General features: G+C 46.9%; 1 protein-coding gene across 1 annotated transcript in view; it reads left to right on the top strand.

The window, feature by feature from the left end:
- LOC141960987 (ral guanine nucleotide dissociation stimulator-like 1) overlaps positions 1–19,567 on the top strand; it is a 53,486-nt gene extending 33,919 nt beyond the window's left edge. The window contains exons 8-16 of the mRNA XM_074907420.1: positions 1,537–1,640; positions 2,808–2,892; positions 5,203–5,292; positions 7,141–7,227; positions 8,371–8,403; positions 9,878–9,999; positions 10,894–10,983; positions 11,502–11,516; positions 19,366–19,567. Coding sequence (XP_074763521.1) covers positions 1,537–1,640; positions 2,808–2,892; positions 5,203–5,292; positions 7,141–7,227; positions 8,371–8,403; positions 9,878–9,999; positions 10,894–10,983; positions 11,502–11,516; positions 19,366–19,567 — 828 coding nt within the window. The remainder of the gene's footprint in view (positions 1–1,536; positions 1,641–2,807; positions 2,893–5,202; positions 5,293–7,140; positions 7,228–8,370; positions 8,404–9,877; positions 10,000–10,893; positions 10,984–11,501; positions 11,517–19,365) is intronic.
- The last annotated feature ends 3,605 nt before the right edge of the window (positions 19,568–23,172 follow it).

Here is a 23,172-nt window from a genome sequence, read left to right as displayed (position 1 = left end):
TCCTGCAACAATATGCTTTAGATTATGCAACGTGCAGTTAAGTCAAGATGGTTCCAAATTGGATCTTCCAGTGCAAACTCCTGTTGTGTTTGAGAAATCTCAGTGCTGAGAATTTGTGCCTCTCGATCCATGTTCTCCCCGGTCTGAATTTCAAGTTGAACTTAAAGAAAGCAGGGTCTTGTTCTTAAATGTGTCGGTCTCTGAAGAAGAGCCGTTACGTGGTTCCTTTGGCTGCAAAGTTTGCAAGAAGAGCTTTCAGGTCTTGCATGTCCTACCACGTGATTGTGAACTTGGTCTTCATCTAGCCTAACTGCTAACCTGCTTCAAGTGCTGCTGTGTGCCTAGTCAGTCTTCTTAAACCACGCTTTGTTAAATGTAGCCTCCTAAGTTGCCCAAAGATTTTTATATTTTTTTTTAGGTAAATAAATGGGAGTAAATGTACTTGCCTTAGTCGTGCAGTCAATTTTAATGCAACTTGTGAACAGAGTTGCTGATATACCAAGGTCTGACTTCTGTTTATGTTAAGGTTGCTTTACATTGATTCAGTCCTACAAAGGAAATAAAGTATGTCTATTTTCACTGTAAGGATCCTTTACATATTCAGCATTATTAGTGTAATAATGAGTCCCGTCAAAATTTGCAAAGTGGAATTGTAGTTTGGATTTGGATATATTCTCATCTACATGCAACAGTCAAATGGGCACGTGTTTTGTCTGTTAATTTGCCTGTACAGACACCTGTTAGTGAGAGCTTGTATTTGCAAGAGTTTAAGTCTGTGGTGCCCGGGCGTTCTAGTTCATGAGCCACCAACAGATTTACAGGAGTTCCTTGAAGAGTCTCAGGCCAGACTTTCCCTCTCCTCCTTGCTTGCATCTGCTTTACCAGGAATCTGTGCTGTCTTTTTGAGAACTAGGTTTTTCAGTATCCTTTTCCATCCAACCTTTTCCCCCAGAGAAACTGTAAGAAATGCCTATGAACCAGTCCCTCTGTTAGGATTTGGTACTGACTCTGGAAAAGCTGGGAAGTTTTTTTCTCTTGAACAGTGTGCACGTACTTGAATAACAGGTTATTCCTTTGCATGTCTTCATTTTTAATTGACGCTTAGATGATTGAGGGTTTACATTTTAAATACCACCTATAAAGAGGCAAAGCCTGTTTTTTCCTCTAAAGGGTAAAAGGGATTGGTAACTCTAAAGAGTTTTTTAAGAAGTGTAAGATTTGTGCTTTTTAGCCTGGCTTCATGGACTCAGTTCCACTTTTATTTTTACTGGGACAACTGGAAGCTGTACCACTGCAACATCACCACAAATACATGAAAGTGAGGAAAGCAAGATATAAATGCCAAAGCCCATAAAGTGTTTGTTGGCTGGGGGGGTGGCGGGGGGGAGTGGTATTTTTGATGCTCCATATTTGTACAGCTGCCTGCTTAGCAGTGAGAATGTGTAGCGAGCATGACACCGGTCAAACAGAAGAGCACTAACATATTCGTTATGCTGACATTACATGCTCCTGTATTTCTAACCACTCCTTTCACAGGAATGTAGGATCCTGAAGAATTTTTCCTCCTTGAGGGCCATCGTTTCAGCACTGCAATCCAGCTCCATCTATCGGCTGAAGAAGACCTGGGCGTGTGTTTCAAAGTAAGCATCCCCCTCTGCCCCTGTGGCTAGCCCCAAACAAAGACAAAAAGCTCCGTGCTCTTTCTTTCCATCTTGTTCTTCTCAGTCTTCCTATTCTGCTCCTTCATGGACAAGTGTTCTCTTAGAAGATACTCTCATTCCTGTGAGGCTCAGACCCCTTTTTTTGGGTCTGGCTGCTGTGAGCTCTTCTTTCATACTGACGGGACTACCTGCCCTCAGGGGTACTGGGTCTCTTCTGTCCTGGATCTTCCACAACCTATTTTGAAGAACTATGGGACTACCTACTGACTCAGCACAAGCACACGGTTCTTGGAAGGTCAGCAAAAGGCCACCATGATGCTTGCCAGTTGTCTCCTCTACTGTGAAGTTGGAGGAGGTCAACGTTGCCACAAACCTTCATTAATCCTCTCTTGGTCCTGACATTTCCTTAAAACATATCCCCAAACTACAAAATCCAAGCCTGTATTGAAGATGGTGTTTCTTACAGGGAAATACCTTTTTGTGCAACTGGCATATTTACTGCATGCCAGACAGACACCAGAAAGCTGTGTAGGAAAGATGGTGTTCTGCTCATTCAGTTGGTGACAAACAGATTTATGGTTTTTTCCTTTGTCTTTGATAAACAAAAGAGAAACGTTGCTCTGCCACACAGCATACTTCTGCATTTCCACTAGGAGAGGTGGGTCTTTCCTTCTGCTGCCCTGTGTTCCTGTTCCTGATCAGGATGTTGCCATCTTGTGTTTATAGTGTGGGGTAATAGAAAGGGGCTCACACAATTACAGGCTTCTGGCTTTCCTGAGTGCGTGGCACAGGGCAAAAACACAGTACTTGGGATACCTCTCACAGCTATTTTTCTGTTGCTTTGTATCCATTTACCCGCTTCCTTACAACAATCTGATACCCCTCAGTGTGACTGAAAGCCCTGCCCAGGATCGGCGTACCTGTGGCATTCCTTGTGCTGCCGTCAAATAAGGCTGGCGTTACCGGGGAGCACCAGGAGATCCCAGGAAAGTTCCTAGTTGATGTGCAGCATCTCACTGGATGCGTTTTGGTGGTGGTATCTCTTACATGCCCAACTGTTAACGATTCATGAGGAAAAAACCAGTAATCTGATCTGTATTAGAGTGCTTTCTGATAACCTAAAAGATTTAATCTTTTCCTGTACAGGGACATGATGCTGATGTTCGAAGAGCTGTGTGATACCTTCTCAGACCACGACAATTATTTGACAAGCAGGCAGCTGCTGCTGAAGGTGAGAATTAGCTTGAGTTGCAAGGCTTGTGATCTCAATCAAAGCTGAGGTTAGCCCTTTTTCTAAGGAGCCGTCAAAGCTCGTCTCTCCCCGAACTACGGTATGCAGTGCTTCAGGGAAGAGAGGTCTGTAAAACCTGTGCTTTTCTGCTGGGATGAGAGGTGATTTTGTTGTTCCTGAAAGCACCTACGCTCCTGTTAGCCTGCTGAGCTTGGATACCCCCACAGAGCAGGGTGCAGCAGCACAGTTTCTGTGAGGGCTTGTTCACAGGACAGCAGGTCAGGAGCCTTGGAGCCCCCACTGCTGCTGGAGTTCGACGTCTCTTGGGCAGGGTGATTGTCCGAACTGCTAGCTGGTGCACCCTCTGAGCAGACCTGGAAAGGCTCTGGTTTGCACTGGTGAGTGCAGAGCAGCTCCCAATGAGATTCTCAACTGGGCTGCACCGCTGTAGTGCTCTTGACTTCACTGGAACAATGCCACTCGGCTTCAGCTGAGGAATTAAACCAAGATGTTTATCCGACTATCCCATACCTTTCTTGGAACTGGAAAACAGGGCTGGGAATTTCGAAGGAACAGGCTTCCTGCTCTGTGTGTGGCCAGATGGACAACAAAGCAGGCTCTGTCTGAAGCAGTTTGACCGGAGCACTCTCCTGGGCGAACCCCAACAAGCTCAGGATCTTGAGAGGGGTGAGGAAGAATAGCAGGGAAAGGTTATATTCTGTAGAAACTATGGAATGTTTGTGGCTGTTTTTTCTGTCTGCATGAAAATGTTTCTATAGACTGCCTCCCGACCAGTTGATTTTTTGGCAGTTCTATCCAGTCAGTCTGGCATTTGTACCTTACCCCCTTGCCTTGTTATTTGACACAGTGTTTTGCTCAGGAGTGGTGGGTGAACACATTCAAACCTGTCAATCTCTTTTGTTTATCATCCGTTTATCAACACCTGTAGCTAAATCTTAAAGCAGGTGAGATAATAATAGGCATAGAGGGAAAATGTGTGTTCACAACAGCTTGTTAACCTAAGTACTAAAAAGACACAACAGCAACTCAATCTGAGCCCAGACCTTCTGGCTCCTAGCAAATCACCCTCTCCAGCTGCCGTATGGAGATCTGCAAAACATTTTGAAAGCAGTGAGAGGAGAAAAATTCCACAGAATAGCTAGAACCTCTCTCCTACTCCTCCTTTTGGACCGTTTTGTAACGATTGGAGGATGAATGTCCACTGAATCCCTAAAGTCTTTGTTTCCTTTCACTGTCAATAGTGTCTGTAGGGAAGCTGTCTTTGCCCTTGCCTATCCATCCTACAAATGTAAGTGTAAAGCAGACCAAATGGCACATGACACAGGTTGTTTGGCACGGAGAGGGATCGCTGTGTTCTCTCCTCCCCGAACAATGGCTCTGCTGCAAGCTGCAGTTTCAGGTTCTGTGCCTGCCCGCCGGCTGCTGTTAGAGGATCTCCAGTTTATCTTTCAGTATCTTGAAGACACTGAGACGACACTCGTTTGTCATTTGCTCTTGTTTTCCAGCCGAGGAAGGAAATACAGTTTGAGTTTGATCTGTTCCTTCACTGTGACTGAGAGAAGTAAACGTTGTGATGAAAGGATCTTTCCAAGTGCAGGCTGTTGTTTTGTGCCTCTTAAAAAGACTGATAATCATTCATGCCCCATCTGTCCAACCACTGGAGACAGTAACAGTAACTCCCAGCACCCCGTAGGGATCCAGGGAAATAAAGGCTACAGATCTATTGTGAAATAGCTCCTCCATTCACAGGAGAGCTTGACTTGTGGAGATGAAAACCTATTACTTTGTTTTCCTGCGTGGTTTTGGATTAGTCAATAAGCTACAGAGGGTAGTTGCTGCATCTCTGTTGCGGCATGAGAAAAACAAGAAAGCATTACATAAGATAGAGATGTTTACTTGTAGCAGTCCTGATTAGGAAATTAAACAGAAATCCTGAGGTCGAGAGTGTCAGGATAGAGTTCAGAGAAGCATCTGGCCACCTGAAGGTGCATCTAAGCTTCTCTGATTTAAACTCCCAGGAGATTTTCAACAGCACTTAGCTTTGACCAGCGTAGAGCCACTTTGCTGAAAAACTCCCTTCTAGTAATTTTGTGGGATTTTGTCCACAATTCCCAGTCAGTGTACAAGTCCCAGAAAATTAGCACATGTATGTACACGTGCATGTACCTATACAGCAAATATTTTTGCTTGCCCCATTAAATGTATTTGCAATTATTTTACACAAACATAGTTGCCAGCTTATCGCTTAGATCCTTTGTTAATTGCCTTTAATTCTCTTGTAACTCACAGGAAGGAACATCCAAATTTGCCAACCTGGACAGCGGTGTGAAAGAAAATCAGGAAAGCACACGGAGGCGGCTGCAACTTCAAAAAGATATGGTGCGTTTGGGGTCCTTTTCCTGCCCTTTTTGACCTGATAACGTGATTAACCCTGAGTGGTGAATGATATAAGAAGCAAAAACTAGAAAGGTATTTAACAAAGAGAGCGTGCAGTAGGTAAAGACCTTGAGAGTGCCTCTGTCAAGAAAAACAATCACATCGGTGCTATAGATTAGCTGATGCAAAGCGAGGGAAGCGAAAGGTGGAGACTGAATAGGCAGTCAGAGCGTTTGTTCCTGTGCAAAGCTGTATTTCACTTATGCTGTGGGTCGCAGTAAGCAGGTAATACTCTGTGTGCGTGTATATAAAGTGCAGATATGTATAGATGATATCCCCCCCCCCGCCCCATACATCTGTATATAAAGATGGTTCCAAAGCGGGATCCGTGCTGCACCCCGCTCAAGCCGTATGGCCTACGCTGAGCTGCCACGCTGTAACCGCTGTGGTTTTTAGTGCAGCCCAGCTGTCCTCCTACTCCAGTAACACCCGCCTGTGTACTGAAAGGCCGGAGGAAACGGATATGCAAAGCTTCAGCATAGCCAGTGTGTTCAGAGATCTGATGCTGGGAACGCTCCGAGATTTCAGGATTCGGTGGTTGTACGCAGGGGCCGCGTCATGTTCCCTGGCACCAATCTTCCCCTGCCCCCTGCAAGGGGATAACTGGGTGGGCAGGTTTGCTGCTCCCGCTTGCATTTGCTTCACATCCCAACCAGCTGTTGGGGGTGGGCCCTGAGACAAGGGTTTGGCCTCAGTTTCAGGTCTTCCAGAAGTTTACTAAATCTGTCACATAGAAGAGTAAAAAAGATTGGTGAATACAGACATGTGTTCTTCGTTTTCAACTGCCTTGTTTCTGTCCTACAAGAAATTAATTCTGTTAACTACTCTCGTTACCCTTTAGAGAGAAATACAGGGAAACTTTTTCATGTAGTAAGATACCTAATGTAAGTACTGGAATTCTTGTGATAAAAGAAAATTAGCTCTGGCAGAGCAGCAATTGCATTTACTTTGAAGCAAGCTCATGAAGCTTCTGACATGCCAGCTTGAAAATTGCACAGACTTTTACAGAGATTGCTTTGTAAAACGTGTCCAGTTTCCAGTCTGCTGCTGAAAATGCCTTTTGTCTCAAAGGTGGCAAAGATTTAAAAGGACAGGGGGAGAGAAATCTGGGATAGGGAGGCAAAAGTGCTGAATGTGATTTTTTTTTTTTTGTCTATTTGTTTGACTGGAGAAAGTATGGATCCCTTGGATGGGAGAAACAAGCGTTTCCTTCACAAGTGTAGAAGCAGCCTGAATTCTACAACTGCTAGCAGCCTAGGAAGTTTAAAATGTGAATAATTACTCTCAAAATGAAAGGAATGGCTGAGGAAGATGGTCCCTTCTTAGAGGAGGATAACTGTGACTTGATTTGACTGGACTGTCAGGTGGCATGCACCATTAAGTAAAAATCCACTGGAATGAGGCAGAGAGAGAAACTGCTTCAACAGGCTAGCCGGGAGCATGCCCCGGCTCCTTCTCTTGTAGCAGGTAGCCGAGGGACCCTGTCCCTGCTGCTCGATGCTGCTTCCACAGGCGGGGTTTCCTGGTGTCCCACTGTTAGAAACCAGGGTGTGGTGGCAGTATGGTAATGGAAAACCACTTGGCAATGTCTGTGAGAGCATCCCACTGTCATTCGAGTTTGATTTGAATTGTAGATTAGATACTGAGGAGGATGCCATGAAAGAAAAGGTAAGACCACTGTTTGGTTAAGCAGACTGCTTTTATTTCATTCTCCTATACAGGCCTATTCTAGCATTCTGATTATTACCGTTTCTCAATCATTTAATCCAACGTTGCTCTGATCATTTGCAGGCAGTAATGCAAGGCACGGTACCTTTTCTTGGTACCTTCCTCACTGATCTCATCAAGCTTGACACAGCCCTTCAGGACTATATCGAGGTAAATTAAGGCAATTTCTTGAATCCTAAATATCCTCCCTGCCTTCCCAGCACTGAGCGTGTCTGTTCCTGTATCTTCTACCGGGTTCTTCTGCAGCTCTTAAAAATGGAGGAATCTGTTTTCAAAAAAAAGGAAGCCATATGCAGTTTTATCAGCAACAAGACTCTTGTGTGAATTGGAGTGCTGTTATCTGAAGGGACAAGCTTAGCGTTGTATTTTGTCTTGTTTTCTTAGGTTAGAAAACGTGAAGAAAGTAGGCTTTCCATTATTCTGTTTCATTTTTCCGAAAACAACGTTTTAGGCATGCAGATTTATGTGAATAACTGGTAAAATACACACAATCACAAATTCAGCACTGCAGACTGATCACTGAAGAGCTTTGGTATTGACTTGGGTGTGTCTGAGCCCTAAAGTGATTGAAGACTTGGGTTTTTTTCGTTTCTCTTTAGCTGAACAAGCAGGGGGAACCAATTTAGCATAGGAAGGGAAAAAGGACTGCAAGAGAGTCTGGTTGTTTAACGGAGACTGAGGATGGGGCCAGTTTTCAAAGGTGTTTGAAACCATTAGTAGAGACACTGCAGCCTTTGTTGTGCTGGTGTTGGTATTTATGATAAGAATGGGCAAATGCAGTTCTCCCTGGGCTGGCAGTGGTTGCTGGGGTTTTTAGTGGTGGTTTGTTTGGCAGAACTGCACAGAAGCAGGCCTGCGTAAGGTTGCTGTACATCCATTTTCTTTTGGGCAGTTTCCCTCCTGTCCGTGCTTTGTGTTTACTTGGTGTTTCTGAAACTCCCTGGGAACACTGCTAAAGTCACAGCACAGGCAAGAGCCAAGTTTGTTTCTGCCGTGCAAAATCCCACTGGCATTCTTCAGAGCGGATCTCAACACAGCTTTTATGAGCATTCTTGCATTGGGCTTTTTTTCTGGGGCAGATTGCCCTATAGGCCGTGAGGACAGCTGTCCCTTGGAGACTCAGATGTATGAGTGCTGTGGTTTATACCAGATCTGGAAACAGGTATTTTGAGAAGGTCCTTGCTCGGGGCACGTCTGCGCTTTACATTAGCCTTGCTACTTCATGCTGTTTGTGATTAAGTTCAACTAAGCTTGTGTTCTTCTATTCTGATCCCTGCTCTTTCCTTCCAACAGGGCGGCCTGATCAATTTTGAGAAGAGACGAAGGGTAAGTTGAATGTTCTGTGATTTTTAGTTTACTGATACCCTCTTCTGGAGCGTTCTCTTGGCGAGGCCGTTTGTCATTGCTCGGGCATATACAACAGCTGTGAATTTTAATGCAAGTTCACAAGGAAAGAATAGACCCCTGAAATGCTGCGAGCTTCTGCCGAACTGTGAACAAACTGCAGAACGAGAACCTACTTTTTGGATGTGTGCAGTAGGGGAAGAGGAGCTGCAGGCCACTTACTTCCGTGGGAATTACATGCGGGGCATGCCCATTCCCTCCCTATGGTGTTCATGGGAATGTGACAGATGTGTATGACCTGTGTGTTGAAACAGAGCTGGCGGCATGAGACCTTTGCTTTCCAGAAGATACAGTTTGTAAATATCTTCCTTCTGCTGCAGTAAACTATTTGTAGGTGAAGGCTGCAGATGAGGCAGAGAAATAAAAGCTGTCAGTCTTTCTGTTCAGCCTGATCCTCGTTGGTCAGAGATGAGTTATGTTATGTAGGAGTTAAAGGTTCTGTCTGAATGAAGTCATGCCAAATCTCCATTCTGGGGTCTGAAAGCAGTCTTGGGAGTTGGCTGTGATGGAGCCATTTCCTCCCCTTAACTGCTCCCAGCTCTACAAACCACTTCTTGGACTTGCCTTGCATGTACAGCTGCATGGCTCAGGGTACTAATAACGGGATACGGGAGCTTCTGGTTGGTCATCGGTCCAGCTTCATACAAACCAGTGGCAAAGCCGCCCTCTGAACCAGGCCGAGTACTCAGCTGCATTCCTGCATCCTGATTCTATAACCTCCTCTAACACGAGGGGGTGTTAAGAATTATTCTGGCAGAGCGTGTGTGCAGGTGGAGTTAGAGAAGAGCTGCACGTTCTAGTCACACGTGTTACGGGTAGCATTTCACGTTCCTCTGGTGCAAGTGTGAGTGCACAACGTGAAAAGCCGGGGAGAATCAGACTCTCTGCTTTCGTCGCAGGCACCCCTAATTATTTACCCTCGCTTGCTGTCTGAGAACCACCTAAGCACAGGGCATGGTTTGTCTCTCACAACTGGTCTGGCCCGAGCAGGGGTCAGCAGGTGGGGTAATCTGAAGACTTTATGACCCTTTGCTACCCTCGTTCCTAGAGGAACAACCAGCAGTGCTGCCGTTCGGTGGGTTTGCACTGGCATTGCACTTCAGTTAGTACTTGGGAAAAGCGCTGTGGTGAAGTGCGATTCCTTGTGCTTGTCTTCTGATTTGTGCTTCTCTGAAAATGTCACACTTCAGTAAACATTTTGGATGCTGGGGGGAAAAAAAAAAGACTTCTTTGTTTGAAAAACTGGTTCTGGAAATAGTCACTCAACTGAAACTGAACTTCAGGTCAAACGAAGTTTGTCCTGGATCTGTTGTTGCCTGTGCTTAGTATATGAATGAGTGAATTTGGGTTTGTGTTGGTTTTTAATTAGAATTCCCATTTGATTATTTTTTTTTAGGAATTTGAAGTAATTGCCGAAATTATGCTCTTGCAGTCGGCATGTAACAGCTACTGCTTGACACCAGACCCAAAATTCCTCCGGTGGTGGAGCAGACAAGAGCATTTAACTGAGGAGGAGAGGTAGGTTCTTAGTCCAGCCGGTGAAGCAGGCTTTTCTTAGCCCACACCCCCCTGCAGGGAGGTTGTGTCAGCCTTGAGCTGTCCTCTTACAGGGACTTACATGTACTGCTGCTCCAGGAGAGTGGAAGTACCTCTGTCTTCTGCTAACCAGCTGTAGAAACCCTGTTAAACATTTAGCAGGGGTTTTTGGAGACTGGATTTTTTTTTTTTTTTTTTTTTGAGATTGGAAATGAAGCTTCTGACTTTGAAATCTGATAGTCTGTTGTGTCTGGGCTGTCTGTATGCCCAGAGGCACGCTCAGAGGCCGATCCTAGGGGAGGTCGAGATGCAGGCACTGAGCGTTGGGCTGGTGGATGCAGGCAGCAGGTAGCCAAGGCAACGCAGAGCTGGCTGAGCGCTCATCAGATAAACATCTCCCGGGTGTTTGGGGTGGGTTTTGCAGCCCTGCTGAGTTCTGTGCTACGGTACATGCTGCTAGACCAACGCAAGGCAATTTATTTTCTGCACTCTAATATTTCCACTAGGTATCTGAATACCACTCTGCTGCACTAAGAGTGTAAGCATAGATACATACTGCATTGTACTGAGTCATAGTGAAAAAAAGTCAGCTTATCCAAGATTCACATGCTAAGTATTTTCTTGACTATTTTTTTAAAATAAAATGATGAATGTTATCCAAAAAAGCACTAATTTTTAAAATTATTGTAAAGAAGTGAAATCTCCCCTTCATCGGGGTAAAGTGTAGAGAGCGCTGTGTTCCTCTTTGTGGGGTTGCAACCTTCGGTGAAGTGGGAATAACTGAAGGCTTCTCAAATATCTTGAATATTACTGCTTTGAGATACATAACTCATCGTCTTGTCTGTCAAAATTAACCTGGTGCCCTCTGTTCTGCAGTTACAACCTTGCACGCGAGATTGAAGCAGCTGCTGACACTGGCACCCCACCGCCGAAACCTCGGAAAAGCGTGGTGAAGAGGTTGAGCCTGTGAGTACGATGGGGCAAAGGGTATCTGGTGTGTTAATATGAACCTGAATAAATCAAACAAGCAGTGCTTGTTTTACCAGCTGAAAAACCTGGCTGGGGATGCAGACCACTGCAGTACATTAAGGAGACACCATCAGCTAGAAATGCAGACTTCTGTCTGAAGCTGTCCTTGCTGCTGCTATTGTTATAAGTAGTCATGAGGATTATTAATGAGGAAAGAGATTAGAGAAACAAAAAAGCCTTCCTAAGGTGTCAGAAAAAGGAATAATTGTAGGGCTGGATTATAAATTCAATATCTATTGTGTAATAACTTCCCTGAATGCAGAGGCAAAACAGAGTAAATGAGGATAAAGTCTGGCCTATTATTAGTCTCATTTGCTCACACTTGCAAAAATTCCTTGCAGGATTTTAATGTGAAAATTAAGGTTAGCAAAAGGGCATTTGATAATAGAAACAATCTGCCCAGCTGCCTTCAGGTTAGAGAAGGAAAATAATCATGGGGACATGGTTCAATTGAGTTTAATACTGCAAAGGTTCGAGCAGGAGGCGGTGGAGAACAGGGACATGCAGCTAAGCAGACACAGGAAAGAACAGACTAGCAGGAATTCATGGCAAGCTGCAGGAAATGAAAGCAGAGATCAAGGGCGGAAGTAAAACTAACTTAAAGGTGAGAAATTTGAACCTGATGCGAGAGGAGATACGACAGGACTCCCGCATACCAGTGGCATGATCAAGATGAGGTGGGGAGATGATGAATTTAAGAGCACTATCAGCTCTTAACTGTCCTTTCCTGCTCGGTTCTTGTGGCCAGTTTCCTCAGAACAGGCAGTAGCCATTCACTTCACATCAGCACCACTGCAGGCTAGGGTCTGAAAGAAGAATGAATGGATGTTTTCAATCTAGAGTTTTGAGTTCTGATATGCAAGAAAAAAAAGTCCAGGCAGCTGTTTGGAAGGAGTTTCAGTTAGTCCATCTGAGTTCCATTTTGCGTAGTCCATCTGGCTGTGAGAACGTGAGCTTTGAAGATGACAGTGCCTGAGCTCTCGGTGGCCTGTCATGGGTGTCTCCCTCGGCACGTGCCTAAGCTGCGCGTAAGAACTGTCGCTGCGGAGCACAGGCTTTATTCTCTTGTTTCTGACGGCGTTTCAGTGCTGCAGTATTGTAATTTACTGCATGGAGTTTGTTTGCACTGTGCAGCCTTTGTCTAAAGAATTGTTTCATCTGCACTCTGAATGTATTTTGCAAATTAATACTGTAGAAAAGACTGGCATAATTCACCCCGGCAACAGTGGGTGACACCTCTTTAAATTGTTTTAAATCGTTAACTGCATGCTGACAGAGCATCTAATTCACCTGGCTTCTTTACTTTTTGTCTTATACAAGTTTGTTTCCTTTGACACTCCTTTAAATTTACTTGACCTGCATTTAGAAATGAGTCTTGGAGAGGCAGAGCCTATAATTTACACTTTCTCCTGATCTTCTCGTTGTGTACATCTCCATTCAGACTCTTAGAGAGAAACTGGTATCCGTGGCACCTTTACTGAGGGAAAGAATTTGCAGCGGGGAGGAATTGGCCTTTGGCAGACCTTTGCCTGGTGTTTGGCCATGTGTTACCTTTCATGCGCTCATGGCGACTGAGCAGGTCTTGTGTCAGTGGGACCCGGGTGTGACAGCAGTGTGCAGGACCGCGTAAGGTGCAGCCAGCTGCCACGCCTCTAACTCGCCCCTCCTCATCCCTTGGGTTGTAAACACATCAGGTTTACAAGCTGTCATTTCCTAGCAAGTGAGGCTGAAAATTCAGCAGACCGAAGAGTCTTGTTTGTGGTACTTGGGCATTAGCTCAGCTTTTGGCCTTGCAGCTGGTGGGTATGCCAGGTCAAGAAGGTATTGTGTTAGGGTGTAACAAACTCTCTTGACAAACCGTATGGACAGCATAGAGGAAACGGAAACAACAGGCCACTCAAGATAGGAAAGCAAAACAATGAAACAGTGCATAAGAACTTTGAACCAAGTGACCGCCTTGCTCAGGCCAGCTCTGTTCTGCTTTCACTTACTGGCTTTTATGCTTTCTTTTCTATACTAGACTGTTTTAGGCAACTCGACATCAAAGGCCTGCTGCTGGAGCTGATCTATTAAGTTCAAACAAGCTGTGGCTAGCCTTTCCGCTCTATTTTTTGGCAATTCTTCCTAAAGTGTCCACTCTCTCCACAATGATAACATGGTCTCATGTTCTGAATGATTTTTTTCTTTTCTGGCATTTTGTTACTTATCTTAGTGACAGCAGCAACTACTGGTTTTTCTTTTTCTGCTAGTAAAACACCTTTTACAGCAGAGGCAGTCATAGCTGCTTGGGCATTCTGTTCTGCCCTGGAAGCAGGTAGTAGCATTTCATCAGCAGGAGCTCCATTTAGTAAACCTGCTAGTATAGTCCTTGTTCTGGTATTGGCATTTTCAAAAGCAAACAACCGAAACATAGTCTTTCATTTCATCAGGTAAGTGCGCTTGATCTTTTATAGCTTGAGATAGTCGATCAATACAGGTCCTTGTCGAACAGCCGCAAATGGAGCTGTTTTTTTTTTCCCTTCAGGTATCTGCAGAAGAGCCCGGTGGGCTAGCTGTTGTGACATGTGGTGAAAAATTGGAGGGAAAGTCACCTGTACGGCCGTGGTGGCATATGCGCCCTGACCCGTTAACGTATCTACAGTCACAGCATAAAAGGGATCGTTCTGATCACGTTGATGCTTATTGAGTTCAGTAATTACAAGTTGTTTCCATGTTCTTTCCCAAATTAAATATTGAGAAGGAGTCAATAAAAGTGAAGCAATGTTCTGACAATCAGCAGGTACCATCAAATCCGCTGTAAGTATATATTTTATAATGTTCTTTGCCGCTTCTGATTTTAATCCCTAAGTGGTTACTGTTTGTTTTGCTTGCTGTAAAATTTTCCAATCACGTGGTTCCCACTTCCCGACTCCCCCTTCAGTGACCACGGGGCAGGCTAAAGATCCAACTGTCTGCCAGTCTCCTTCTAAAATAGCATCTCGGACTACTCCAGTCCATCGTCGCTGCACAGGATCAGTGTCGGAGGTTGGATAGGATGGAGGTCGTTGTATAGTCGGAGCTGTATTTGTTGTGGTTGGTGGTGGTGGCAGTGGTGGTGGTGGTGCAGAAGGAAGTGCAGGGCCTGAGTTGGAGTGCCACCAAGTGGTAGATTTTAAAGAGTCCTTTTTTGTGTCAATACAGGGATGTAGCTCCTCCAGCTTTTTCATTAGTTGATGTAACAGTTGGTCATTTTCTAAATCGCCTGCAGCAGGAACTGTTGGAGGCGTGTTACTGCCAGAGTTGTTGGATGATGACCAAGAAGAGGAGGAGGAGTGTGAAACTGGAAGGGACGAATATGATCGTGGGCGGCAACTAGATCCGCTTTGCTCCGCCTCTTCTTTTGTCATTTCCCTCATCTGAGGGGCAATCTCTTTCACTTGCGCTTTACTCTCAGTTGAAACTGAAACTTTGCTGCTTGTACCACCCCCTTCTGCACGAGCCGCAACTTCTGCTGCGGATGCAGCAACGGAACCCGACGTACCACGAACAGGCAGCTTAGTGACATCGAGACCAAAAAATTTCGCTACCGGACGACGTGGGGTGGTTGCTTTATTTACTTCTGCTTTATCTGGTTGTACCACCTCTATTGCTGCAGCGGCCACCTTCCGCTCAGCTTTCATCTCTTGTAAAGCATTAATCACTTCCCGCCACACCGATCCAAGTTCCTTTGCTTTTTTTCCTGCTTTTCCACCCTCTATAGTAAAATTCCACAGTAAATCTCCTACAGCCCTCCATTCAGAGGGATTAAATAACATAGAGGCGCTGAGGCAAAGCTGTGGCTCCTGCGCCCGTTGCACCAAGTCTTTTAGCTTGGACTGGCTCATATCACTACCTCTCTTGGAGAGTATACTTGTGAGGAGCCATATCGCTGCTTCCACTTCTTGTGCCATAGCAGCTTACCTTCGCAGAGGACAGCCTGCAGAACCGTCTCCTAACTCCAGAAGTGCGTCTATGTGCCGGCTTCTGTGTTTCTCTGCGCCGTTTCTATCCGAAGTTCTCCGTTCATCGCCACGTCTCGGTCGATGTGTTAAGAATAACGAGGTCCCTGTTCGGGCGCCATCTGCCGATGGATAGAGCCCGGATATCAAGAATAATACCAATAGGGTTTGCAAGCTCGATCCAATTTTATTAAGTACAGAGCACCTTACGTACTGTTAGAGAGTGACTATGCGAAGGCAAACAAACTGTGATTGGTTCTATGCTACTGTCCACACGCTATTATTCATATTTCATTGGTACAACGTAAGAAGCACACGCGAGAGGCGTGAGCCGTGGACCTACTACTTGAGGTTTCAACATCACGCCTTATCTCTAGTTAAAAGAATTTGCTGAACAATAGCTCTCTATGCAGTGGCAAGTCAGAGAGGAATGCTGAACAACAGTTCTTTCTACAGAGGCAAACAGCAGAGAATTGTTCATTTCAGTATCAAGGACCATGTGACTGTTATCTTCCAACAATTTCTCCACAACGGTACAGACTGGAATTTTTGGGGGGTTTGTTTTGCACATGAGCCGAGGAAGGTGACAGCCCCACCTAGAGGGGAAAACGGGACTGCAACGTTTGTCTTAAGAACACCACACAAGCCAACTCTCTTTGCGAGAAAACATTTTCCTTTGTGCCAGTATTACACAGAAGAAGGTCTGAATTTATTTTTATAAAACTGGAGAAGAAAAGTTTCGATACAGTTCTGCCTGAACCAAGGAGGAGGTCCCAGCCGCCTCCAGCTGACTGACGGGAACACTGGTTTGCAGGAGGTGTGGGTGAGCCAAGTGCCACAAGCAGTTGCTGCCTTCAGGAGGGATTTACATTCATGAAAAAGCAGGGCGGGTGCATCCCCAAAACACTCATCCCTGGAGACAGTAGAAACTGCAAGTGGGTCTGTTGCTTTCACACAGCTGGCAAACTTCTTTTTGCGCTTGTTCCATGCCAGAAAATTACCTATTTGGGATTTTTTTTCCAAAGACCTTTAAAAGAATGGACTGCACTTGCTTTGGGATGAATGTCATGGTTTGTTCATGAACAAGGCAAAGAACCACTACTTGTCTGGATTTAGGTCTGGTCTTAATGCCACTACAGGGCGGTTTTTCTTTCACTTTGCTAACCCGTTGAACAGAAATCGATGCCTTTTGCCTGTACTCTGGAAGGACCGATGTACCTCTTTGTAACGTGCAATCACTCTTCAAGAGCAAAACTTTTAACTCACGTTTTCCTTCATGAGGGGCAACTACATGACCTTTTATTTTAAAAGTGGGTATTGAGAGGAGATAACCGGGTCTTAAACATTACCCCAACCCCCCAGAGATTTTGATACACTCGTAGCATTATTATGGGCCATCTACAGGCACCTCCCTTGCTCTTGATGTATGTCTGTTAAATGAGTTTCCTGAACGGTACATCCTTTCAGCTGCAATAAAGAATTCAGCTGGCATGCTATCATCTGTTCTCTGTGAGACTTTAAAGAACATATTTCTTGAGTCTCTTACCAGAATACAGCCTTCCTTGAAAGGATAGTTAGAAGTTTTATTTTTAAAAGCCATAAATGAGACATTGGATTGTAAGCAGCTCTTACTGAATAGGCTGTCTTTGAGATACATTAGTCTGAGTTAAAACAAACTCAAATACTTAATTATATACATGCCTGGGTCTTTTTTTTCCCCACCGGTTCTGTAGCAGAGATTTTCAAAACTGTGCGCAATTAGCGATAAACTCATGACGCAGTGTTTGCTTTACTATGTTCTGCGTGAAGTTTTATCACCTCTGTTTACAAGTAGCACCATGTAGGTCCTAGTCTGAATAGTTTAAGAACTCCCACTGTTTCCCTGTTAGGAGGGTGAAGGAAGCGAGTTTGTAACTGAGCCTTAAACTTTGCCCAGAGTTAGGATAAGATTACCACAGAAGTTCAGTTTTCTTTGCGTTTCAGTGTAAGCGTGCACTGATGTCTGTGCAGTACCATTTGCAAAGCACAGCACTGCTCACTCAGAGGGGGTATGTCTGTACTAAGCTGAAAGGTGAATGTTCTTGATTTTAAAATTACACCCTCCAAAATGTTGTATATGAAAAAGATTTTTTTAATTGCTTCCCTGTAATCTTTATACAATAAGTATATAAACTTTTTTTCCACTAATATTTGCCTGGAGTGAATCTGTTTTCTTCTCTTAAGACTTTATTACTGCATGTCAGTTGTGGGGTTTTTTCCTACCTCACACCACTTCCCTCACTGCCACTCTTTCCAACTTCATCACTTTTACTGTTTTAACTGTTCTCAACTTCTTCCAGCTCCCACAACTCATCTCCCCTGCCACCCAGAGAACTTGAAATGCCATATTTTAGCCGTAACCCTTCAGCTGCAACCTTCCTATACCTTTTTTTACTCTGCAATCGTGCATTTTCTTTTGAATTCCTAAAAGTTTCTATGAGGACGGCTTCTGTGTTTCTTCCGCACGGTGGCTGGAAGGGCTGTCCAAGTAAACCAGTCTCTCACCCACGTTACCCACGGAGGGGCAGCAGCTCACCACGAGCCATACGTAGTCCAGTCACACATTGCAGGAGTGCGGTGAGCTTGCCGAGAGCTCCAGGGCAAAGCAAAAGCCATCCCGGTGCATCAGTCACGCACACCAACCCGAGCCTGGCGCCTCAGTTTGCGCAGGCAGGGCCAGCGGACAGGGCGCAGTCCATCTCCTGGGTCTGGAACTTACCCGAGCCAGTTTCATCTTATCGTCCTCCCCGAGTAGACTGAACCATGGTCTCCACTCGCGTCAAAACCACCACCAGAAAGAACGTGGCGACCCAGACGGAGCTGCCACGCAAACACGCAGCGGTGCAGGTCCCGGGCTGCAGGGAGTGCCTGAGCCTGTCAGTCCTGCCGGAGGGCTTCATACAAACCAGTGGCAAAGCCGCCCTCTGAACCCGGCCGAGTACGCAGCTCCCTTCCTGCATCCTGATTCTATAACCTCCTCTAACACGAGGGGGTATTAAGAATTATTGTGGCAGAGCGTGTGTGCAGGTGGAGTTCTATCCTAGAGTCAAACAAAGGTAAACCACCAGCAACACTGCAAATAACAAATAAAGCACAGTCCTAACCAAGCACGTGATAAAGGCAACAGTAATAACAACACTATCGATTAACAGTTTTTAAGCAGACATATTCAAACAAAATGTGTCCCAGGCCGGGCCGAGGGATGTGCTTCCAGCCTTTGGGAACTGGGGGGAGAAGGTGGTGGTTCACACGAACAGGTACAACTGCAAGACGGTTTACACGGACGCTTACAGGATGACCACATACATACCACAAGGGAAAAATACAGCAAGAGCTAACAGAGCACCTGCCACACAATTAAGTATCAACAGGGTATATATTCCGGTGGCTGTTGTGGCTGAAGATGGCACTCTGACTCGCGGGGGGGGGGCGCGGGTTGTCTGCCTACGCAGCAGGAAAATGAAATTCCACACCCCCAGCCTAGCGCGCAGGCGTGGTTTAGGCCTTGGTACTTCCACCTCGCCTTCATGGGTCCAGTAATGACCTTTTAAAGTGCAGGCCCCATTAGCAAAGGGACCTTCCCTCGGAACCAAGGGAGAGGAGAATGGTCACCCAAAGCAATTTTTGCAATGATAGACAATACATCCTAAAAGCGTTAGTAAGGCAATGAACATCGGCACTGCACAAAAATTTAGATTTACATAAGGATCCCTCCTCGTGCCTCAGGGCATCTGTCTCCAGGAGCGTTGGCCTGCAGGAAAAAGGAAGGAAAAGCTTCTTGGTTTGTTTTGTGAACCGGGAGTGGGTTATAATTAGAAAGATGGGGCAATCCACCTTGTATTAATTTTGTGCTCCTTTCCATGAGCATCTTTGGCTTTCCAGGTATGCTTGTTTATTGGTGTATCCAATACCAATGATACCGCTCCCACTGTTGGCAGTTCAACTAAGACAGGTTGTCTGGGAGAAATGAGATGGATTTCTGGGGTGGTTGGCTTTCAACTCCTACACCTAAATCTCTAACTTTTGCAACTAACTTAGTTGCAGCTGGAATCTGCATGGGAGGTATTTTTACTTTGCCGCCCGTAACAGGTCCAGCACTAATAGAGTTTAACTCCAAACTGATACTATCAGAAAGATTTAACGTCAGTCTTTCTGCACGGGTTGCCCTAGAGTTTGGCCATTAATTCATTTGTACTGATCATGTACAAGTCATGTACCTGTACTGATTCACTTCCCTTGCCTCGTGCAAAGGGCACAAGTCGGAAAGCAGTGCCCAATCCTCTTTCACCCCCCCAGGAACCAGTGATCCACTGGCCCATAACACACCCCTCAGGGAGCAACCCAAATCTGCTCCGAGTGGGGGCTCTGGTGACAGCACAGACTCGGCCAGTGTTCCATCATGCGAGTTTAATCACCCTGAGCCTGAAGACGCCTGCATCGCTCCCGTAGGAACCGCTGATGTGTCTCAGAAAAAGGTACAGTCTGTGCCTTGTTGCCAGAAGTAGCCTGAGAGAGACTGTTGACACTGCCAGCAGGGCCCAAGCCTGCTTGTCGTGTCGAGAGCATTGCTTTTAGAGGAACGGAGAGACTCTAGATATAAATGTGTAAAAATGAAAGCAACCCAGTCAGGATTTTTGCACAGTTCCCTCTGTGTTGCTGAGATACAAGGCAGACTGAAGCTCTCCTTCCCTGAAACCAGATTGTCTTGTGGTGCCTGTTAGTGGAACTGCACGAGGTTAATTTTTCTTTCAGTCCCTCGTTGTGCTTTTTGAGAGGGATGGGGCAGGCTAGCGGGCAGCATTTTTCTACCTGCGGGAAGCGGGGTGAGGAGCACGTGGCAGCATGACGTTAGCAGTGACACGGACAAGAGGATTTGTGAGCCCCCCCCAACCAAAACCAACTGAAATGGGAGATGGGATCAGCTGAAGAGGAGTAAGCTCAACAGCTAGACATTTCCTCCTCCAGTACCTCAGGTCTGATGAATTATTCTGCTGTTAGCAGCCTGCTGTTGTGTCCATCATTCTCAGTCAGCTGCGGCCGTTAAAGGGAGTTTGACTTCTGCGGCGGGCGGAGGAAGCAAGCAGCCGATTCAATGTGAATGACAGAGCAAGCTTCAACTTTATTGAAAGAAATCACCCCTTACCTAAGCACTCTACAATAATCATGCATACTACTCACAAATCTATTGGATACATGTAAAAGGCTACATTATAATGTCCCAGCCCCTTGTGGCATCTCAGGCATGTCACAACACCTTCCTTCTTCTGGCCTGCCCTCTTTGCCAGGGTTGTTTACCATCACACTCAAGGCCATTGTGTACCTCAGTTTCTCTCTTTGTTAACGTAACAGTCCTTTGTAAGCATAACTGTACCCTGGGTTTTTTCCTTTGTTTACCTCAGATGGCTGCAATCAGCTCCTGCAGAGACCCGTGGCCTTGCTCTCTGCAAGCCGTTCTCCAAGAGACTTCAGCAGCCCTGTGCCCACCAAGGAAAGCCCAGCTGCAGCCAAGCTGCGCCTGCAGCCTGGGGAAGGTGTTTTCTTAACAAAAGAAACTGAACTAGGCCTGGGGTCAGAACCCGGGCATCAAGTTGGAAATCAGGGATTATCCATCAGGCACTGCTTTGGTGAGTTTTTCCACCTTTATCTAAGGCCTCCCAGGCATGGAAACCCCCTAGATTTTAACAAGGTCACAAGCACAATGCCACAAGAGGGCAACTTCCCCACGGCAGGCTGGCCCGCATGTATTTCCAGGGGGAACCGGCCCTTATGATTGTCAAATATAGGAGCATCGTCACCTGATAATCCCGTAGGACAAAATGCTCGTCTTCTTGGGTTCACGTAATGTCCCTGGCAGTTATTAACAATAACAACTGCTTACGCCAACCTTACATCCCGGGTAGGTCGTGAAACACCGGCATGCCTCTCGATCAAGCCATTAATTCGCTCAACCATGCCATCAGCTTGAGGGTAACACGGTGTATGAAACACCCACTCGATGCCTTGTGTGCCCACCCCTGGACCACCCCGGCAGTAAAGTGGCTCCTGTTATCTGATTGACTTGACTTGGGCGTTTCCTTCTCTGTCTGCCGTGGCTGGCAAGAATGATCTCACTGCACACGGCGCTCCCTCGCAGTTTCTCCCGGCCGCCCCGCAGCCCCTGCCCGCCCTCCGGTCGGTTCGGGGCCGGGTCGCCCCTCGGCGGGAGCGCCGGGCACGGATGTTCCCGCAAAAGGCAGCGCCGGCGGCCGCCGCTCCCCGCAGCCCTCCCCGCCGCGCCCGCTCCTGCCGGCACTACTTCCCGCCCGGCGGCGGAAGGATATTGCCGCAGCCACGAGTCCTCCTCGCCCTCATCGGGCCCCGCTCGCCCGTCGCCTCCTTCCTCCTCAGCCACGAACTTGTTCTCGTCGTACTCGTCCACATCCACCCGGCGGAACCGCGCCGAGGACACCGCGTGCTTCGCCATGGCCGCCGCGCCCCGCCCCGCCCCGCCCCGCGCACGCGCAGGCGCAGGCGCCGCCGGGGCGCGAGCGCTATGCACGCGCCCTCCGCCGGGGCGCGAGCTCTGCGCAGGCGCCGGCCGTTGGGCGCGAGCGCTATGCACGCGCCCTCCGCCGGGGCGCGAGCTCTGCGCAGGCGCCGGCCGTTGGGCGCGAGGGGGTGGAGCCACGCGGGAAGCGAGCTGCCATTGGTCGGCTGCGTGCCAGGGCGCCCGGTTGCTGTGGTTACCGCGTCATTCGCGGACGGGCGCCGCGGGACGCGGAGTGGCCATCGCCTTCGGGCTCCGGGCAAGCGCGCTCCTGCCGAGCCCCGACAGCGAGCTGGTGCTGCGAACACAGCGACAGGGCGCGATGCCGTGCGGGTTCAGCCTAGGGAGCGTTCTCAGACGGCTCTGGCCGAAGCGAGAGCCCGCCGCCCCCTCCAACGGGCCTGGGGGGGGGACACGGAGCGCGGGTGGCGCCAGGTAGTGCCCACGCGGCGTGCTCCGGCACTGGGGAACAGGCTTTGGTGCTGAGCTTGGAAGTCCAAGCTCAAACGCCGCCTGCTTACCACAAGAGTTCGAAAAGAGCAGCGGCTCTCCAAAATCTAGCGAAAGAAAAGTAATCGCCCCGATGCTACAGCACAGGCGCCTGCTTGTGGCCGTGCTAGCTAATACTTAATCGGAAGGTGCAGAGGGATTCCGTCTCATGCAAGAAAGCTTTCCTAAAAACGCGCCTAGGCGTTGTAAAAGTAAGGGATCTGGCGGGTTTTAGCGCAGTGCTGCCTCTCTAACGTCGTTTGAGGCTCAGAAGAACCTCTGCGTTTCCAAGGGGGATCACCTCTGCTGAAGTCAAGGGTGGTTAAGGTCACACGGGGAAGCAACCTCTTTTTTTCTACTCGGATATGCGTAACTAAGTAAGAGATGCCACAAAAAGAGTCAAAAAGGAGCAGCAGCACTGCCTCACAAAATTAGCCAGTGTGTGTGTTTGGCAATGGCTGTTACCTAGGAAGGAACCCCGGTTTCCCCAGGCAACAGCATGATCTTGACTTCAGCTGCTCCCTTCTTCAAGACCTTTAGTGTCATAACAAATGTACTCAATCACACAGTGAAAACACTGCTCTAAATGATAGAAACTTTGTTTTTCTTTTTCGAGTTACGCTTGGACTGTGTAGATCTGTTATCTCTATTGTCCTATCAGATACTTGCTATCAATTACAAAATTACACAGCTTTGTGAGCTTCCTCTTAATGGAAGGGAGGAACCCAAGACGGGGGGGGGGTAAAGTACACGCACACACACACATAAATAAGTGTCTATAAACCCCTCTCCTATTAAGGAAACGGCCGGTGGGAAAACTTTATCGATAGATCAGCCTTACCTGCAGAACCACCTTCTTGACAGAGGAGGAATCTAGGACATGTCATGTGTTCCCCCAAAGTTGCCTCAGCTGGGAAGCTACAAGTCTGGCTGTGGCGGTAGCTTGTGGACTGTTCACATGTTTCTGGTAGCAATTGGCTTAAGGGCAACAAACAAATTACTCCCAGGAGGTAATCAGAAGATACCAAGGTTTTGGTTTTAGTGCGATAGAATTATGTTTGAAAGGAACAGGGATAAAATAAAAGTATACTATCT

The sequence above is a fragment of the Athene noctua genome, chromosome 5 (genome assembly GCF_965140245.1).
Source record: "Athene noctua chromosome 5, bAthNoc1.hap1.1, whole genome shotgun sequence".
NCBI classification, from domain to species: Eukaryota; Metazoa; Chordata; class Aves; order Strigiformes; family Strigidae; genus Athene; species Athene noctua.
Note: the sequence above shows the minus strand (reverse complement) of the source record. Positions and strands in the feature narration are given on the sequence as shown.